The 20,218-nt window shown below is 36.4% G+C and overlaps 1 protein-coding gene across 1 annotated transcript in view; it reads left to right on the top strand.

The window, feature by feature from the left end:
* The window catches only part of LOC122407198 (dynein axonemal heavy chain 1-like), a 72,284-nt gene that overhangs the window by 33,624 nt on the left and 18,442 nt on the right, over positions 1-20,218 (top strand). Inside the window, exons 17-33 of the mRNA XM_043413245.1 lie at positions 3,404-3,558; positions 3,713-3,952; positions 4,301-4,379; positions 5,386-5,599; positions 6,307-6,469; positions 6,552-6,670; positions 6,907-7,112; positions 7,741-7,903; positions 8,371-8,531; positions 13,297-13,519; positions 13,607-13,827; positions 15,992-16,154; positions 16,676-16,845; positions 17,176-17,384; positions 17,562-17,664; positions 17,826-17,954; positions 19,992-20,112. Of these exons, the coding sequence (XP_043269180.1) occupies positions 3,404-3,558; positions 3,713-3,952; positions 4,301-4,379; positions 5,386-5,599; positions 6,307-6,469; positions 6,552-6,670; positions 6,907-7,112; positions 7,741-7,903; positions 8,371-8,531; positions 13,297-13,519; positions 13,607-13,827; positions 15,992-16,154; positions 16,676-16,845; positions 17,176-17,384; positions 17,562-17,664; positions 17,826-17,954; positions 19,992-20,112 (2,839 nt within the window). The remainder of the gene's footprint in view (positions 1-3,403; positions 3,559-3,712; positions 3,953-4,300; positions 4,380-5,385; positions 5,600-6,306; positions 6,470-6,551; positions 6,671-6,906; positions 7,113-7,740; positions 7,904-8,370; positions 8,532-13,296; positions 13,520-13,606; positions 13,828-15,991; positions 16,155-16,675; positions 16,846-17,175; positions 17,385-17,561; positions 17,665-17,825; positions 17,955-19,991; positions 20,113-20,218) is intronic.

Below are 20,218 nucleotides of genomic sequence, written 5' to 3'. Positions count from 1 at the left end.
CTCATTCATCGTGACTCCCTCCTCATGCTCAATAACAAAGCAGAAAAAGAAAAAAATTACAGGAAGAGTCTATGGTGATTTCGTGAATAACAACCCGAAATGTCGGCCAACCTTTTTGCCATGAAATACATCATCGTCAAGTAATGAATCAAATGAAAAAAAAATTGCTACTGCGAATGGGATGTGCTCACTATTTATTTCATACTCTCGGTCGGAAAACTGTAATAAACACGATAATCTCCGATCTATTCGTCAATTAACTTCACTTTATCTATCAAATATTTCAGGAAAATAACCTCAGGCGCTAGAGAAACTCGACAAACTGTATCTTGAGTTGTATAAAGCGAAAAGCTAGTTTGACTACGTGTAAATCCGTTTTCAACGACCAAGTTTTAAAAGGATTTTCGTCCGTCGTATGGTACCTCAATCATTGTAATTAAGACATAAGATAAAAATGAACAGCTAATTTGAAAATTAGTGCCTTTCGCTCATTCTGATATCCTTTGATATTCTTTTTCAACATTTTCAACGTGGATATTATGAATGAATATAGAGTAGTGTGAAACATATTTTCTCAGTCACTTTTACGAATAGAAGCTTTCTTCATATGTGCAAAACGATTACTGAGAATAACATCAGAGCAGCTCTCAACATCGATGCGTAAATGTGTCGCTGCCTCGCCGCGCCGGATTTCGCCTCCAACGATAATATCTGATATCTCACTCAAACAGTTCTGTGCACAGAAACACGTGCTAGCGCAAAGAAACAGTAGCTTTTCATCCACCGAATATATTGCTCATGATATCCAAAGTCTTTGGCAATATTTATTTCGTTCGAGCTATTTCTGGATGATATTGTCAGTCCATTGAGTGCCCGCGATGATTTAATTCTTATTTTGGAATAACACGATTTTTTTTTACGGGACTGTCGAATTTCATGTGGCACGCACGATGTTAGTCATACTCTCGAATCATTGTTGTGAAAAAGCTGTAAAGAACTGCTTGAAAATTGATTTTTCGGTTTCTCCCAATCTTGAGTAAAACGATGCTACTAAATTTGTAAACGTGAATGAAAAGCACTGAAGAAATTTCTTCAAGTAGGGGAAAAAATTGACTTCAACAACTACCCTAATAGGTCAATAACAATATATTGGAGGCTCACAAAACAAAAACGAAAAATTTTAACTCATCACTGATAAAATGAAAAGTTATGAAAATCGAAAATGAATAATATAAAAAACGGTATTTATACTCTCTTTTGAATAGGATTATGTCATCCGTGTAGAAATCTTACCCGATCGATCACTGTACACCGTCGTTGAGAATCTACCATGAATTACAAGGTGCTTGAAAATAATCTGTCTGACATAAAGCTGATTTAATCTACTTGAATTATACCAGAAAAATCTTAATATACAAGGCATTTTAAGTTTTTCGAAAAACTGCCTCCGTTATTGTCAATAACCTTCGAACTGAATCGAGTGATTTTACGTGCTGTGGCGATTTCGAAATTTTCAAATAGATCGATCCCATGACATTGATGAGGAAAACATTTTCCTGTGCAAAGTATCGACGTTCCGAAGCCCTGAACAGCAGCTCTTCCACTTTCAAATTTAGTTCGCCTCGAGCACGAGTTCTTTTTCCCATCCTAAATACACTAACTTACATTTTTATACCGCCTGACAGTTCAGATATGTACCTTTTAATATTTCAGCGATCAATCTTCCTCGAAAAGTTCTATTCCATAACTATTCTATTTTCTATCAATGAATTTCGATAATTTATATGAAAATTTTTATTTGAAAATTTATAATTTTCGTATAACCATATTATGATAACTTCGAAACCGTGTAAACATTATTTTTGTTATACTCTTGGTATGAAAATTCATTTTTTTCAGAGAAAATGATGAAACAGTGAAACTACAAATTACATTCATGATTTAACAAAAACCAAAGAACACTGTCTTGTCATTGAAATGGAATTTATTATTCAAATATCAATAGCATTGTTTATTCCTAAAGAACCTGACGACCAATCCGCAGGATTTGAAACTTTTTCACAAAAGAGAACAGTTGAACTTCGTTTGAGACCACCTTTTATAATTATTCATCTTAATTCCCTATTAATTTATTCCATGTAGTAGCTTCAGACTGTTTATCAAGAGTCGAGATGGCCACTGGGAAAAGTGCAGTTACGGTGTCATGTGTACTCTAGGGTGGGTCAAAATAATAATTGTGACACTTTTTCATAAATGTCAATGTGATGTTCCAATATTTTTTTGATTCTGATAAACGAAACGAGCCAACTCTACGAGCTCTTCCATAACGTCGATTCATATATTGGTTCAGGGGCTTCTCCAGTCATTCGAGCATTATAAATGTTTAGGGCTTCCAGATGAATGCGATGTCGAATTTCATAGGATTGCCAAATTTCAGAAAATCATTGTTCGTTATTCGCTTATTTTGAGAAAAAAAGTATTTTCTCACGATTATGGTGGTGAAATTGATCGAAATATCGTAAGAGTAAGGGAGACCGGGTACGGTTATGACGATTTTCATTTTTTGATTGCCCATAGTTCTGGCAATATGCTAGTAAGCTTAACGAAATTAATGTAATGTGTACATTGGTATACTTATACAAATTACAATTATTTCCATAAATACGATGGTTAGCTCATATGAGCGATTTAAAAAAAAAGAAAAATGGTCACAACTGACCCCATCTCAAGGACGGTTGTGACACGTTAAAAAAATACTCGAATATGGTTTGAAATCACTTTATTTGCAAGCGATATGTAACGTAATACAACATAACGTAGTAAAACGTTTTTAGAAACCAATTAGAACTTTGTAACAACAGAAATAAAATCTGAGAACGTTTTAACTAGAAATTCGCAATTTGAGGCTTGAATTTGGTTTCGGTACGCCCAAAAACATCATGGATTCTTATTTTCATTCGATTATAGCTTTTTTAGATGCAAAAAATTTACCTTCCTGTTACATATGTTACAAAATTAGCGATCTGGGTCTTTGACAGCTTACGTCACAATCGTATCCAAGAAAAATGTCACAACCGTACCCAATGCACTTTTTTGCAAACGAACAAACGCCATGTCAATAAAAAACAAAATCTATCAATAAAGTAAGCACTGCTATTTAACTACTAATGTTTGACTCATTTCAAGGAAAAACACTCATTTATTTATCGATATATTTGTGTCAGTAATTATCAAAAGAAATCGAACAAAAATACTTAATTTTCACTATCAAAAACTAATATGACAACTGTCACAACCTAACGTGGCACAACCCTACCCGATCTCCCCTATTGCCAAAATTCAAACATGTGTCAACAACATCAACGTTTTCCATTAGAAGCATTTTCTGCTTTCAATGTTTCAGTGCTACGAAATATTGAAAAATGCATGCACAAAACTGCAAGGCCAGGCGCAACCGAACGGAAAGCCATTCACCGAGGTACACACATTTGTACTCAATCCAAAATCAATAACAATGGGACAACTCTATGGCGAATACGACTTGGATACCCACGAATGGTCAGGCATATTAATTACATCCGTTTTACAGTACCGTTGATTGATTTACTGTTACAAACATTTTACAGTTGATTCACTCTATTACGCTGCACTGAATCAAAAACCAATGCATTGTACCGGCAAAACAAAACAAGAGCCATTGCTTTATTTGTAGGACCGATGGAATCCTATCAACGCTCATACGAGCAGGTACAGCCGCAACCGACAACGACAAGCGTTGGTACATTTTCGATGGTCCGGTTGATGCTGTCTGGATCGAAAACATGAACACGGTTCTTGACGACAACAAAAAACTTTGTCTTACTTCCGGTGAAATAATGAAGCTTTTGCCAACGCAAACAATGATGTTCGAAGTCGCTGATCTTAGAGTTGCATCACCTGCGACCGTTTCTAGGTAAACAGTATAACTTGATGACAAATCTGACTCTGTTATCACGCGATTCCAGATGAAGAATGTAGCAGCAATAATAAGCGTATCTCGTGAATTTTCATGAACGTCGACCGCTCGACGTATCTTTTCCTGCCGAGGGGCAGTCTGGCCCTCTTAGCACGTTTCCTCGATCTGTCAAAATAATAGTGTCAATGAATCAGCCTCGAAGCTATCAATCGTGATAAACGACTGGTGAAAAAAAACACCAAGAGCCAGAAATCCAAACATACTCGTCATGGATAAGCAAAGACAAAATAAATTTTCAGAGGTTCGTAGGCACAGGTAGTTTTTTTCACATTTTCAATCTTCCAGATGCGGCATGGTGTATCTGGAACCGGAAGGACTTGGCCTTCAACCTTTGATCAATTGTTGGCTTGACAGCATACCAGAGGTAAAGTATCACTGACGTTTGACGTATCCACACGGACAGAAAAAAATAGTAAAAATTACGATGTCGCTATAGCGTTAGGGTTCCATATCGCTCATTTTGGAGGCTTTTACCAAAACCATTGTAATTTTCGTGTCGATTCCAAATTCAAATTTCTGAATTGCTTATTTTACAGTTGAGCATAGTAAAATTCCAAAAGCTCCAATACAAGGATCGCCGATCTGCCAAAATGTTTGAAAATTTACTATGGTACACAAGCAGATTTTTGTTTTCGCGCTTCAATATTTACACGGAGAGAAAGAAATTGTAAAAATTACTGTGACACCATGCTGTTACCCATTTTGGAGGTTTTTACCAAAATAGTGTAATGTTCAAGTCAATTCCAAATAAAAACTTTTTAATTGCGTATTTTACTTTGACAAATGTTTAAACTGTGCTATTTTTTCCTACGTAGTTCGCCAAGGAAACATTGTAAAATTTATGTTGACTCGGTGATGAACTGTAAACCAGAATTATTGAAGCTTTGGTTAGTACTGTTTTCACAAACGAAATTTACAGTTAAACATAGTCAAATTTGAGGAGCTCGAGCACAAGCATCGATGATCCGCCAAAATGTTTAGAAATTTACTGTGGTGCACAGCAGAATTTCATTCGCGCATGTACAAATATATCGGTACACATGTGTACCGATATATTTATTTTGGCATCACACATCAATGTTCATCGAGTTCTCCCTTCACCAGAAATTACTATGTATGTTCATAGGAATTAATAAATATTACAATATAGAGCCCTACTGCTATAACACCAGAATAGTTTTTACTGGAATTTTCTCTCTGTACAGAAACTCATCATTCGGAGTTGTGCACATTCGCATATTCAACGTAAATGATAATCGAATTAGACGAGATTATTTTTCAGATGCGATTTTATTTCTTCGTTCACCTCACACTCCTTCCCCATTCCCTTCGATTTCGTACGCCATTGACCCATCAATCTTTTTCTACAGAGTATGCGAGAGTATGCAGAAACAATCGGAAGTCTGACTTACCAATTGATTCCTGACGGGATAAATTTATTACGCAAGAATTTGCGCGAAATTGTCTCTACAGTTGACGTTTCAATGGTGAAAGCCTACATAAATTTAATGAATTTTCGAATCCTACCGATGTCTGGCAGAGATGGAAAAGCACCACCGAGTTTCGCCTTCCAACGACTCATTCGTAAGGGTGCTAAGTAAATCAATAACGTATCTGAATTCTAGCATTATTTATTTAACCATCAAAGTATCAGTGGGTCGACGTGTACTCTCATGTGACTAGACGATATGAAAAGTGCATTTCCGGTAAATATTGAATGTTTCAATATTGCAGTTCAAATCGAGTGGACATGATTTTTCGATAAATATTTGACATCTGATATTTTACATTTGAATGAGCATATGTTTGGGGATATCATTCAAATACGAACCAGGAATATGAATAATCAACGGGATTACATTATTTTGAGATTCGACTCATTTATGGCGAATGAATAATTCATGTTTTTATTTGTAAATATTTAATACTCTTTGGAATCAAAACGAAAAAGTTGTTTCCCGTTATTCAAGATATTTTTAGAGTGATAAACGTTCCCTTAACTCGTAATATATCCGGATTAGGAATGGTTCGAAATTCAATGGGGTCGTCTACACCCTTTGCATCCGTTTGATTATCTGGAAAAAATGTGGGCGTTAGGAATCGATACTTTCCATGTAAAACTAATGGAAAACTTTAGGACATTGCAAAAGTTTGTTCTCGAAGTACTCTCATTAGTAAATGAGAAGTTTATCGCGCATCACATATTTGTCCGGTTCATTTGTCACTTTTACGATAAATAAACAATTTTGATTGATTTTCTACATGGTAAATCTTGTCGGATGTCGTTCTAGCCGATTTATTGGCACCGTGGACATCGTTTGCAGTCGTCTGGAGCCTTGGCGGAAGCTGCGACTACGCCGGACGTCGAGTATTCGACGAATGGTTGCGAAATAAAAATAAACTGACCGAGCATCCAATGCCATTTCCTCAAGAAGGCTTGGTTTATGATTACAGGTCTTGTTCAGAGTGTATTTTATTGTTTCATGACTCTCGCGAAATAATTTACTGATCGCGTGGATGACCGACTTATCTCCAGGCTTCACGACGGTGGGTTCACCGATACGATTGAAGGTAATGAACCGCTGGAACCTAGTTGGCGCAAATGGCATGTGGATATTCCGAGCGTCAAAATAACACCGGAAACAAAATTCGCAGGTTCGGTTAATCGCGCGATATGCTCGATACTATGGTCATCAATGATTTTTCGCATTATTTACAAAACTCATTCGAAAAAATATAATTTCAAGGAGTTATAGGGCTGAGAATGCCGTTGCTCGCTCAAATTAGTTTTGTCTCTAAACTTTCACCAACGTAAATAAAATATTTTGATAATTTGAAATCGGGCAAATTTCGATGAAAAATTTGCATTTAAAAAGAATTTTAATTTCCAGACATCGAAGTACCAACGATGGATAATGTTAGAAACTCCGAATTGATTGGTAGTTTACTTCTTAACGAGAGCAACGTTCTGTGTGTTGGTCCGACCGGAAGCGGGAAAACGCTCACGATCACGACAAAACTTTCGCGGAATATGACGAAAAAATTTATTTGCGATTTCATCACGTTCTCGGCTAGAACTACTGCAAACCAAACGCAGGTCAGCGTCGAGTCTATAAGCAAATTTTTTATATTTTAAGTTTGAAATCGGTGAGGATTATTTTATTGAACAAAACGTATCTAAATCAGGATGGAGAATATAATTTCACATTTGATATAATCTTAATCAAGTACATGAATGTTAACATAGTAATTACTCTCCCATCGACGAGCGGGATGAAATCGTGAGATACATTTGAACAAATAAATGAACTTATCTGGTAAGGAGGTGTAAATTCGCTTTGTCGTCCCGGGACCCCGATTTCCTTCCGATGATCAAAATCAATAATGACACGATACAATTATATTCCAAAATCGAGGATGGCCAGTCCGGGATTTGATTCCGTGATTATAAGTGAAGTAACCGGTTGACGGTCCCGGCACGAGTGATCACAAATTACCGGCGAAGAATTGTCGGCGAGAAATATTTCGTACATCCACCGAAAGTGGGGATTTGTACTTTGGAGGGGAGATTTGGAGCGGCGAATATTTAGATTATTATTATTTGAGTTGATAGTCTCCATGATTTTCAAATCTCACAAGTCCAATTTCATTGTTTTCTTTTATTTTTTGAATTAAATCTCGTCGAATCGATCACCAATGCGTTTCAAACAACACTCTCGACTTAGGACTTGATCGATTCGAAACTTGACAAGAGACGCAAAGGGTTTTACGGACCACCGGTTCTCAAGAAGCAAGTATTCTTCGTCGACGATTTCAATATGCCAGCTCTTGAGATTTACGGAGCTCAACCACCGATCGAATTGATCCGTCAATTCATGGACTTCGGAGGTAAGTTTTGATGAAAGGAGATCGCCAACTGTAAGTGTAGCTTTATTTGTTGGGCCGGATCGAAGAAAATAAAAATTCTCGAGAGGATGAACGACAACGATCGAGTCGCCTCGAGTGAACATTTCGAAAATAAAATTTTTCCATACCGTTTAATCGACGAATGCAGAGGCCGTTATTACAATTTTTTCACACGAGTGGAGCTTTCTTCGTCCAAATCGATCAAACTGTTTGGAAAAAATGTATAACCGTGATGGTGAAGCAAATGGAATATTTCCTCTCAATTCGAAACTATTGGATCGAGTTCAGCTAAAAATAGAGGATTTTTTATTGAAACTCATACGAAACAAGTGCAAGGCTCGATCCGTGCCGCAAACATTGCTTATGCACAGTTTACGCATGGAATATCTACTCGAATAAAGTTGAATAAAATTTTCCAATATCAATAACTGTTTGACCCGTTATGAAAGGATGGTATGACCGCAAAGAAATCGGTTCGTACAGAAATATCGAAGATGTGAATTTCGTGTGTGCCTTGGGCCCACCCGGTGGCGGAAGGAATCCTGTCACAGCCAGGCTTTTGCGACATTTTCATTTCGTTTCATTTCCGGATATGGAGAACGACGCGAAAGTGAGTATAAATCAATTGAGTTTATGTTTCGTAGTTTTCGTAGTGTAACGCCCCTAAGTCCTTTGTATTTCGTTTTATGATCGCCAGAATGTATTTCTCGTAATTGATCTCAAAGAATTATGATAATTGCCTAAGACGTCGCGTGACAAACAACTTCTTAGTCCAAACCTGAAAAGTTCCATCGTATATAAGGGAGACCGGGGCAAAACGGGATACCTAAGGAAATATTGAACTTTTCAGAAATTTGGGAAGCTCTGTCTATTTTTTACTCCCAAAAACTAAGAAATGTACTGGAATTCTGTTCAATTTAAAAAAAAAAATACCAAGGCAAAACGAAGTACCCCTCAAAAACTCATGAAATTTTTTTTTACTATGATTTTAATTCAATGCACCTCGGGTGCATTTTGCACCCGTAACCGAGTGCTTCCGATTTACCGCTGTAAGCGTTGAAAGCGATCTCGGCGCTTACAGCGCTCAAACGTAAGTCGAGCGCACGCTGTGAGCGCTCTCAGCGTTTACAACGCTCTAACGTACGTCGAACGCACCCACCCTCTGTAATTCAATTCAAAATTAATGATATGAATAATAACGAAGATTGCCAATGTTTATTTTGTAAAAATTTGTATTCTTTGTCCACTGAATCATGGATTAAGTGACAAAATTGTGCGGAGTGGGCACATGATTAATGTGCAGGTGTAACCACGGGTGATGGTCCGCAAACATATATCTGCGATTACTGTCGTAGACAGTAATCTGTGACGCAGTAATCGCAGATTTACCAATACTTTTTGTATATCTGTGCAAAAACGTTTTTACTTTGGAAGTGATGTAAAAAAAAAAGAACTTTTTTGAAAAAAAAAATCGAAATCCAAAAAAAAACAAGATATTTCGGAAAAAATACGTTTCATGTTCTTTTCGGACTAGTATAAAAATTGAAAAAAAAAGACAAAAAAATTTCTCTCATTTTTCGGGTATCCCGTTTTGCCCCGGTCTCCCCTATATATAGAAATTCTTGACGATATATTCCCCGTCGTTTCCTCTTTCCCGTTTTTCTTTCGCTTATGTTGCGTAATCGTCTGAGCTCCGACTCGGGTTTTATTCCATAGGATCGAGTCCACACCTATCAAAGGCAATTAAAGAGACGACCGCTCTTACGGTGGTTACATGATCACATATAAAGGGGACGGGGCAATCCTAAGGACACATAGTACTTTCTGGAAGTTTCAGAAGCTTCATCTATTTGTTGGTCTAGAAGCAGGCAAAGGGAGAAGAAAATGGAATTCTTTCAAAATTTCTCTTCTTTCATATTTTTTCAAAATTTCTTTCTTTTCTTCCTTTTTGATATTTTCGTCTCGATAACATTCTGAAAGAATTCCATTTTTAGTTTACTGGAAGAATTGTCAAAAATTGTAAGAATGAAAAAAAAAAAATTTCACAATTTTTGTAGTACCCCATTTTGCCCTGGTCGCCCCTATACGACAAATATTCTTCCGACATAAAAAAAACGTGACCCTAATATACTTGTTCCCCTTTCTTATGAGTGACCTTGGTGATAACTCGAAAGAGCATTGCTCCGAATGTCTAAAGTTTTGCTATTTTTTAATGTTTTCCAATTATTTAAGCCTTTCGGTCAAGCGATTCGATAAATAAAAAAAAAAAAAAACATCCGAAACATATATTAAGTCTTCCATGTAAAAAAAAATGGAACAATGAGACCGAGAATAAAATGACGCCACTGTAGTGGCGTCTGTGACTGAAAGTGTTAAAATATCCGATCGAAATATCTCAACATGCTCGCACGATGTTCCATGAAAAAATGTTTGACAGAAAAAATGCCTGAAAACGGAACTCACTTGTCAAAAATAAAAAAATATCTGAAACACGTGGGGCCGAAACTTTTGGGTAGTCGATATATTTTCAAGTTTTTTGTTCCTCGCAGTAATTCACAGCCCCATAGTTTGGATCCCGAATTTTCCATTTGTTCGGCACACACGCGCCACTGTAACATTCGACACACAAGTATAGTAACGACTGTTCGTAAATGGACGTAAAGTTTACATGCAGGGATCACTTTTCTTATTAATAACGCATCAATATTCTACCTCCGGGTAATTATGCCTCATAACTTTCATGGGATACGAGTGTCTACAGTACTTTTTCCCTTTATTCACCCTCGACGACTAGACATTTTGCTCACCCTTCGATTCTTCGCATCGTATTCCAACAGCGACTATATACCATACGAACATTCTTTCCGTACGTCTTCCACATCTTTCGAAGAAAAAAGGACGAGCACGAGTACCTAGTTACTTAACATACACATCGGTCCATGTCCCTTATCGATATGTGTGACAAGATAACCAATGTCAGTTCGAACGCGAAGTTATATATAAAGTGTATACGCATACATAGGTTTTAATACATAACAGGAAAGTTTATGCTCACGACTCCTTAAGCCGAGAGCGTTAAGATTGATGTTATTTTGCTTCGACGACCCCCACTGGAATGATACTCGAGCTACGTTATACTCGTAGCTCATAAGTGTAACTCGTATATGAACGTATATAGAGCACTATAAAAGAAACGAGTAAACGCTTTTTATTCAACCGTATTACTTGTACCGCTAAATTTTATCGTAATACACTTTTTTTAGCACGAAACATTTATAACGCCCCATTAAATGTATACTTTATTTAGCGAGAAAAATTCCTATTTATTACGACCGAATAAACATGTGTGTAATAAATAATATGAAGAAGGAAAGTCCACATGAGATAATGATAGCATGATATATCGAAGGGCTTTTTTGTAATCGATACGGAAATTGACCGAATTTAACGAGTCTATGCCCCTATTAGACGGACAAAAAAAATACTATTTTCATGAATTTTTTTGACCGTTATATATAAATTATAAATATGGATATAAAAAGTGTTAAGCCTAAAGAATACACCATAGAAATACAATATACATAAATTTTGTATTTTATTTTATTCAGTTTTCATATAGAAAAATGGGGGAGAAGACAGGGCCAAAAAAAAAGATGGATGTGCGCTATTGATAAAATCTCTCGAAAAGTTCAAATTAAAATTTCAAAATTCATATGATATGCGCTATAGTTATAATCATAAAGAACATGTGGTAAAATTTTGGTAACGATCTATTGAAAACGTAATCGGTTGATACGCGGTACCGCCCTCAGACAGCCGAGTAAACGTTGCTCAAAAGTACACTTGGACTGCTTAGATCTTTATTAAATTTTAGTATGATACTTTTAAATATGCGTACTTTCGAAAAGTGCAATAAAGAAAATCCATTCTTTGAAAATTCTAATTAGGATAGAGCCCTTAAAGAGTTACTGTTGGACATCGCCGCCAGGATGAATTACAACCTTATACAGATTTGACGCTACATCGAGAATCGTATCGATTTCCAATACAGCTCATTAATAAAACATACCTCATAACATGCTTAAATGAACTTTTCTTTGTCAGCTCTCGGGTTCAGTTTTGCGTGTTTTATACAAATTACAATACGCAAACATTAACTCGCTTTTTTTGTTAATATTTAAAATCAGACATACTTTATGGACTTTGCAAGGTAAACTTCCGCTACAAATTGAGCTTGGTTTTGTCCGCTTTCAACAATTTTCAGAATGACAAATCCTGTAAAAAGTTGTTGTGCCCACATATCGCACTCATCAAATAAAAAGTATATAAATTGAGCGCTCTCAGAGTGAATGCATCGATGGCGAAATATCGAGTGGGGGTCAAAAGTTAGAACGACAAAATAGCGAACAAGGCATTCTCTATATCTATATATGCATATATTTTTTCGCTATTTTGTCGGTCTAACTTTTGGCCCCCCCCCCCCCCCCCCCCCCGAAATATCGACGCTCCCGACCCTCGATATCAATATCCAAATTGAGGTTATATTCGCATGAGAGGGGGGAAACCCCTGAATCTATAAAATTATTGATTAACCAACGATCGCTAGTTTTAAGGAGAATTCGTAACGATTGATCTCGAGGCAATAGAACCTCAAATTTGTAACTTCTTGAATAAACTTATTGTTAACTTGTTGTTCAGCTCTTTCCGGCCTTAATCCCTTAAGGAGTTTCGGTACAGAAGTCAAAATATTAAGAAATTGATCAAATTTGGTGATAATGTTCTTCAACATCAAGTGCGAAAACTCAAATTTTTTCAAAATTTTCTTCTACTTAGTTATCGAGTAATTACGCATTAAAGCAGATTTCTCATGCCCGGAATGTATACCTATATATATGGAAACGCTATGCTTATACACGTAAACTTTAGTGATCAATTACTCTATAACTGTGTAGAAGAAAAATCTTAAAAAATTTGTGTCGTCAAATTTGGCACTAAAGAATATGTTCACCAAATTTTATAAAATTCTGAACTTTTTGAATTTTTTAATTTTTTTAGCATGGATTAGCATGGCAACATTGTATCGCCTGTACCGAAACTCCTTAAATACTCGTCCTCGATAACTCATTCCTTCGTGCCGACTTTCACGAACATAACATTTTTACCACAGATTTTTTCGACGAAAAATTATATTCAGAATTCTGCGCATTTTTAAAGGACTCAAATTACAAAATCGCATGTTCTATGAGGCCTTTTTTTGCTTCCTTCTACAGCATCTTTGTCCCATTTCAATTTTACAAATATTCTTCTCAAATGCTTCCATTCTATATTGAAACTCGCTTTACTCACAACGCCTCATTTTTTTCATTTATCCACAGAAGAATATCTTCGGGACTATTCTCGTTTCATGGATATTGCGAACTCCAAGCTTTGACAGCCTCATTGTTGACAAAATGGTAGATGCAACCCTCGATATATTTTCTATCATTTGTCGTGATTTGCTTCCCACGCCGGACAAGTCTCACTACACATTCAATCTCCGTGACCTGAGCAAAGTATTCCAGGGTATCTTGATGGCTGATCCTACAAAAATTGATGTACGTCGACAATGGACATTGTGGATTATTTGCTACGAATTAATTGATGCCAAAATTGTCAAATTTAAATTTGTCCTCTCACAGTCACCAGACAAATTATTTTCTCTTTGGTACCACGAAAATTTGAGAGTATTTAACGACCGCCTCGTAAACGACGTCGATCGCAAATGGTTCAACGAAATCTTACAAAAGATTTTAATCGAAAAATTTGGAAATCCATTTTCTGATAAAAAGTTGGACTCCGCAACCTTTTTTTATGGCAGTTTTTGCGGGACGAGCGAGCAGTACGAGCGTATTGATGATCTTCAAAAGGTCTGATAATCGAAAACTCTTTCTCTGACATCTTTCTCTCACGTACCGCTTACAAATTTCAGTATATTCTTTCGAACAAAACATCCACACTGATGAGGGATGGGGTTGATGATATAACAGTATGACGAGAATACCGAAAACATATCGTAGCGTTGTTTCATACTTTATAACAGTGAATAAAATCTGAGCTAATTCCTAACTAACGTACATTCATATGGGAAAATGTGAAATTGTATATATGCAACACGGAATATTCGCGGAAACTGAATAACCATGATACTGGAATATAAACTAATTCTTGGAACAAGAGCTTTTTCGAATGTTACTATACGTGATACAAAAACAAAAATTTGTAGAATGTTTCGAGGAATTCCGGGGTTTCACCGGAATAATACTCATTATATTCCGAAAATAGTAAAATGCAGTAAGGTCCATAATAATATGGATACATTTTCAGTTCATGGTTACCAATAAAGAGATTTCCAGTTTATTATTATTTATCACTGGGGAAACATCAAACTTTTGTTGCAAATAATTCTTGGAATAATTTGAAGATAGCTGCACGCACAAAAGTGCGAAATATTTCCTTTGCCCTTTTTCGAAAACTTTGAAATAAATAAAACATTAGAAGTAATCATTAATCCAAAGAAGAAAAGAACTTTTCTATTTTGAATTTTTTTGAAAACATGAAACTCATATAAAGAAATAGCAATAAAATGAAGACTAATAAAATAAAGTCAAGGAATTTTCGTTTGAATACAAATGAATGGACTCTATAAGGAGTGCCTAACAATGCATGCAGAAAATGTAACGATTTGTTACTCCTTAATAAATAGGAGTATTGTAGTCCATAGCTTTAAAAAGATGCTTGAACATACTCTGAACATGACGAGTCAAAATTGGACAAGTACTGACGTACTTCGAAACTGCTGCATAATGATCAACCCCTTCGGGCTTTCTTTCATCGAAAAATGTAAACAAGATGCACGGTGCTCAAGATGCACGATGCTCAAGTTTCCTCTATGAGGTGCTATATTTATCATTTTGGCTTCCTCATAGAGGAAGCTTTGAGCATCGTGCATCTTGAGCACCGTGCATCTTGATCACCTTGAGGAAGCAATTTGCAAATTTCAATTTGCAGCATTTTTTTTGTATACAAGGAAATAATGTAAATACATTATTTTCTCTGCCTTCTTTTACGAACTTTAATTTATCTCTTTGTTTAAATCCATAAAAAACAACTGAATGACGAGCCATCAGAAAAAACAGTTTGCAACTTTCAATTTTCATTGTTTTTCTATTTACACTGAAATTAAATAATTCTGACAACTTTGCTGAAAAGTATAGAGGAAGTACAGACTTATACATAATATCTTACAAGATTTCCAAAAATTGAAGCGGTTGGACGATTTTTTGAAAAATTCATATTTTCGTAAAATTCAAAATGTCATAAAATTTGAACCACTCAACCGATATTCCCCAAATTCAATACCAACCTTCCTATTATGATAGTCTATTTATAAAAAAAAAATTATTAATAAATCTCTAAATTTTCGAAAGTTAGAGCGTCGACACCCTTTTTATGAAAATTTCAAAACGTCGTCAGATTCGTAATTTTTTACAAATTCTGACAAAATTATCAGAGAGTGAAGAGCTTGTATAGATTAACATCTGTGTAAAACGGTAGCCCTGTATCTCAAACCGTTTCCGAGTTATAAGCGTTTGAATTTTGCAGTGCCATAACACACACACACACACACACACACACACACACACACACACACACACGCACGCACGCACGCACGCACGCACGCACGCACGCACGCACGCACGCACGCACGCACGCACGCACGCACGCACGCACGCACGCACGCACGCACGCACGCACGCACGCACGCACGCACGCACGCACGCACGCACGCACGCACGCACGCACGCACGCACGCACGCACGCACGCACACACACACACACACACACACACACACCCGGACATTTTTTCTAGATATGATTTTTCGATGTTTTGGAACATTTTGAGCACATTGACATTGAAAACTGGAAAAAAAAATTTTTCATCGTCACAAAGCTTCCTCGATGAGCAAGCAAAATCTAAAATACCAATGAATCAACGAACAATAATGATTTATTATTTTTCCTGAAACGCAGTTGGAACAAGTCTTAATCGAATATCTCGAAGATTATAACAACTCCACAACAGCACCTATGAAATTAGTTCTATTCGAGGACGCGATGAGTCACGTTTGTCGAATCGCACGAATTTTACGTCAACCTCGTGGTAATGCTCTTCTACTTGGGATGGGAGGATCTGGTAATTTATACTACTGAACTACTCAACGAGGGTAGAATAAAAATATAGTGAACGACCTTGTCTATTGATTTTGCTGACTCCAATTTTTGTTTTTCCATTTTTTCTTTTCATTTCTTCTTACTTTTATTTGTTACTATTTCGTATCTACGGTTTTCCATGTCCCATTTTTACGTCGAGTTTATGTTTATCAATATTTGTTGAAAACAAGCTGTTTGGTATTTTCTCTGAAAGCGAGATATGCCACTGTTGACCCAAGAACTGTTGCTCGTTCATGCAACAGTTGCTCGTTCATATTTTCGACTTATTATTCAACAATCGAACAAAATCGTTCAAAGGAAAATATGAAAAATTCCTTCAATAATGTAGCATGGTCAAAATTTTCGTTGAGAATTCATATTCAGAGGTAAAAGGGTAAAAGTCGAGATAGAAAAAAACTACGAAAAACGCATACCTCGGGATGCTTTGCTTTACACACCGTATGGTTTTTTACTACACGATTTTGATCATGAAAACGTTTCCAGGACGACGAAGTCTGACTAAACTCGCATCACACATAGAAGAATATATTTGCTTCCAAGTAGAGCTCAGCAAAGCTTATTCCAATCATGACTGGCGGGAAGACGTCAAAAATATTATGCTCCAAGCAGGCTTGCAAAACCGGCAAATTGTGTTTTTGTTCTCCGACACACAGGTAATCAATATAAAAACGATACCTCAAGACGCTAGTTCCACTGCAAAACTTTTGAAAAATAACGTCAAAATTGAAAAGAAAAAAAAAATTCTTCAATTTTCAAAGTATGCAAATTTTGTGATGAGTACGAGCTTGTATATAATTGCCAATTGATTAATTGTACATGGTAATCGAGTTTTCCTGGGTACCCGATCGAGAATTTGATATTGTTTCTGCAAAGTTGATTCGTTCGAAGAATTTGTTCAAGTGTCGGATATTTACAGCCTTAAAACACGTTATTTTGCATTTCTTTATGCTTTTTTACTCGCTTCTGTTATTCTTTCATTTCAGATTAAAAACGACTCATTTCTCGAGGATTTAAACAACATTCTGAACAGCGGAGATGTGCCTAATATATATCAAATTGACGAACTTGAGAAAATATATCAACAAATGAGGCCTCACCTTCAAGAAGCTGGATTGGCAATCAATCGGAGCAACTTATTTGCAGTTTATCAGAAATTTGTTCGCAATAATCTTCACACCGTCATTACCATGAGGTCAACACATTTCGTTTTTCTTTTCGTTGTGAGATAAACAAGTAAAACGAGCAAATGCAAAACTCTTTGATCAAAAATTCAGCCCAGGAATTCAAACGTTTTATTGGACACGTTTCATACCTTCATTGGTACCTGAACGCCTGCTCTTTTTTATTCGCCCTTCGTTTTGTTGTACAGTCCTATAGGTGAGGTGTTTCGAGCTCGCATCAGACAATTTCCTGCCCTGGTGAACTGCTCTACGATCGATTGGTTCAGTCCATGGCCGGATACTGCCCTTCAAGTAATTGTATTCATATATTTTTTTCATGAGATCGAACTATTTTCTCAGGTTTTCATGGTTCGCCAGACAATATTTTTCCCGTCAAAAGTGAATGAGTGCACGAGATTTTTATTCTCGAAGAAAAAATTGTTTGAAAATATTATTCTCATGATACGTTGCAGAGCGTAGCAACGCAATTCTTATCGGAAATCGAAGATCCAACGATAGTCGGAGATGTATTCAAATCAATCGTCAAAACCTGTCAGTATATGCACACAAGCGTCGTTGAAGCGAGCCAAAAATTTCTCGCCGTAAGTACATTATTAAAACCCCAGCGACAGGACAAAACCTTTGCTGACAAGAGTCTCTAATATCTGGTAATAAAGCGATGAATAAATTTAAAAAATGCCGATAGTCTCGAGCTGTATGAAGTTTCGCATAAAAATTCTCCGCGACAATATTTAATTCCCTGTCCCAGGTACTTTGGCGCATCGTTATATTTCCTGAGATATGGAATTCTGAAAATCGATTATTTGCCTAGTCCTTCTGCTGTTCCCATTCGTTAACTCAAATATAACGAATATAGACGTACGTGCTGCGATGAATATTCACACTTCGATATCTCTGAATATACTGCGATGCCCAAATATCCTTATACTGGGAGTTTCACATCGCGTCGAGAAAAAAATCTATGCAAAAATTCAAGAGGGGAGAGGGCAGAAGCTTTTGGGGAGTTTACCCAAATCCTGTATTGAAGAACAACATAAAAATTTCAATGCTATAATGAGAAAAACTGAAGGTCGTAATGAGAGAAATTCTTTAAAATAAAAAGTTAAAGTATGAGCACAGGATTTCATCTTTCCATGGGTTTAAGTGAAATTGTTATGCTTACGCCCCATGCTCTGGTCGAATCACAGAACCCATTAATCCCATTTTACAGGGCGATTACAGATTTACAGTTTGCCTCGAAGGAGCATAATTCTAAAAGACTTGCATCAGATATATCATCGTGAGAAACACAATTTATACAGGCAGTCGAGTCTTTTGATATATGTTACGTTTTTCCATTATAAAAAGATCGCGCAGTATTACTCCAAAACCTTATTTATACTCGGATCACCTAGTCGCGACGACGGATTGCACAAAATCTGGGGGCTTTCGGTCATGTGTGACTTAAGGCCGTATTTACACTTGTGGTGGGTGGAAAAATGAAAAATTTATTTATTCGATATTCTTCAAGTACGATGTCTGAATTTTTTTCATGAAATTTTTACTAAATTTCATGAAGATCGGAGCATCAGATTCGTAGCTGAGGGTATTTCGAGCGACCGCCCGGCGCGCGCGGTCGTCCAATACTTGAATCCTTTAAACGCGATTAGTAACAAAAAACCGAAAATTTGGCACCTCGAAAAATGAATTTTTTGTTAAAACTCTCGCCATTTTTTTAAATCAAAATTTTTACAAATCATTCGTCCAGGCCCAAGCTATTATTATAATTAATAAGTGGTATAAAATTGGTCTGTATCGGATTACTAGTTTTTTCATTATCACGTCCACCGCAACTGATGCTTAAAAAAAGGTGCTACCGGAATACAGCTGGAGTACATGAATATATGTACTAATGAATGTCGTTCACAGATTTTCAATAAACATTTATTTTCTTGTCAAAAAAAAATCAAGAAAATCATGTTTTTTCGCCCGCTATAAGTGTATAATAAGGCTTTAAAGCTGTACCAATCCGAAAATGCTCTATTTTTCGTTTCTCGTGTCAGTTGCCCCCGAGACTTTTTCTCTATCGCTTAAGGAGGGTGGCTAGCGACGATACAATGTTGCCATGCTAAACCATGTTAAATACATTCCAAATTTCAAAATGATAAGAATTTAATAAAATTTGGTGAACATATTCTTTAGTGCCAAATTTGAGAATACAAATTTTTTAAGATTTTTCTTCTGTACAGTTATCGAGTAATTGATCACTAAAGTTCACGTGTATAAGCATAGTGTTTCCATATATATAGGTATACATTCCGGGCATAAGAAATCTGCTTTAATGCGTAATTACTCGATAACTAAGCAGAAGAAAATTTTGAAAAAAATTGTGTCTTCGCACTTGATGTTGAAGAACATTATCACCAAATTTGATCAATTTCTTATAATTTTGACGAATGTAGCCACCCTCCTTAAAGCTCGGTATATTTTGTTACTTTTCTGCCGCGACTGCGTCAGCACTTTTATCGGAGTGAGTATAACAACTTGCGAATCTGAAAATAAACAGACACTAACTTTATTTGCGTACAGTAACGACGACGTGAACGTGAACCACCAATATTCGCGAGCTTTGTTTTTAGGCTTTGAGTCGACACAATTACATCACTCCCACATCCTACCTTGAATTGTTATCGAGTTACGGGGACCTCCTGGCGAAGAAAAAAGAGGAATTAACCTTTGGAATCACTCGTCTATCTACAGGTACTCGAGGAATATATTTACATTTTTAATGGAATCGGTTGGAAATTCATGATGAACCCTGGAGACGTTTTGTTCAACGATACTCAACAAATTTATTTCTTCAGCT

This window comes from Venturia canescens, chromosome 2 (assembly GCF_019457755.1).
Source record: "Venturia canescens isolate UGA chromosome 2, ASM1945775v1, whole genome shotgun sequence".
NCBI classification, from domain to species: Eukaryota; Metazoa; Arthropoda; class Insecta; order Hymenoptera; family Ichneumonidae; genus Venturia; species Venturia canescens.
Note: the sequence above shows the minus strand (reverse complement) of the source record. Positions and strands in the feature narration are given on the sequence as shown.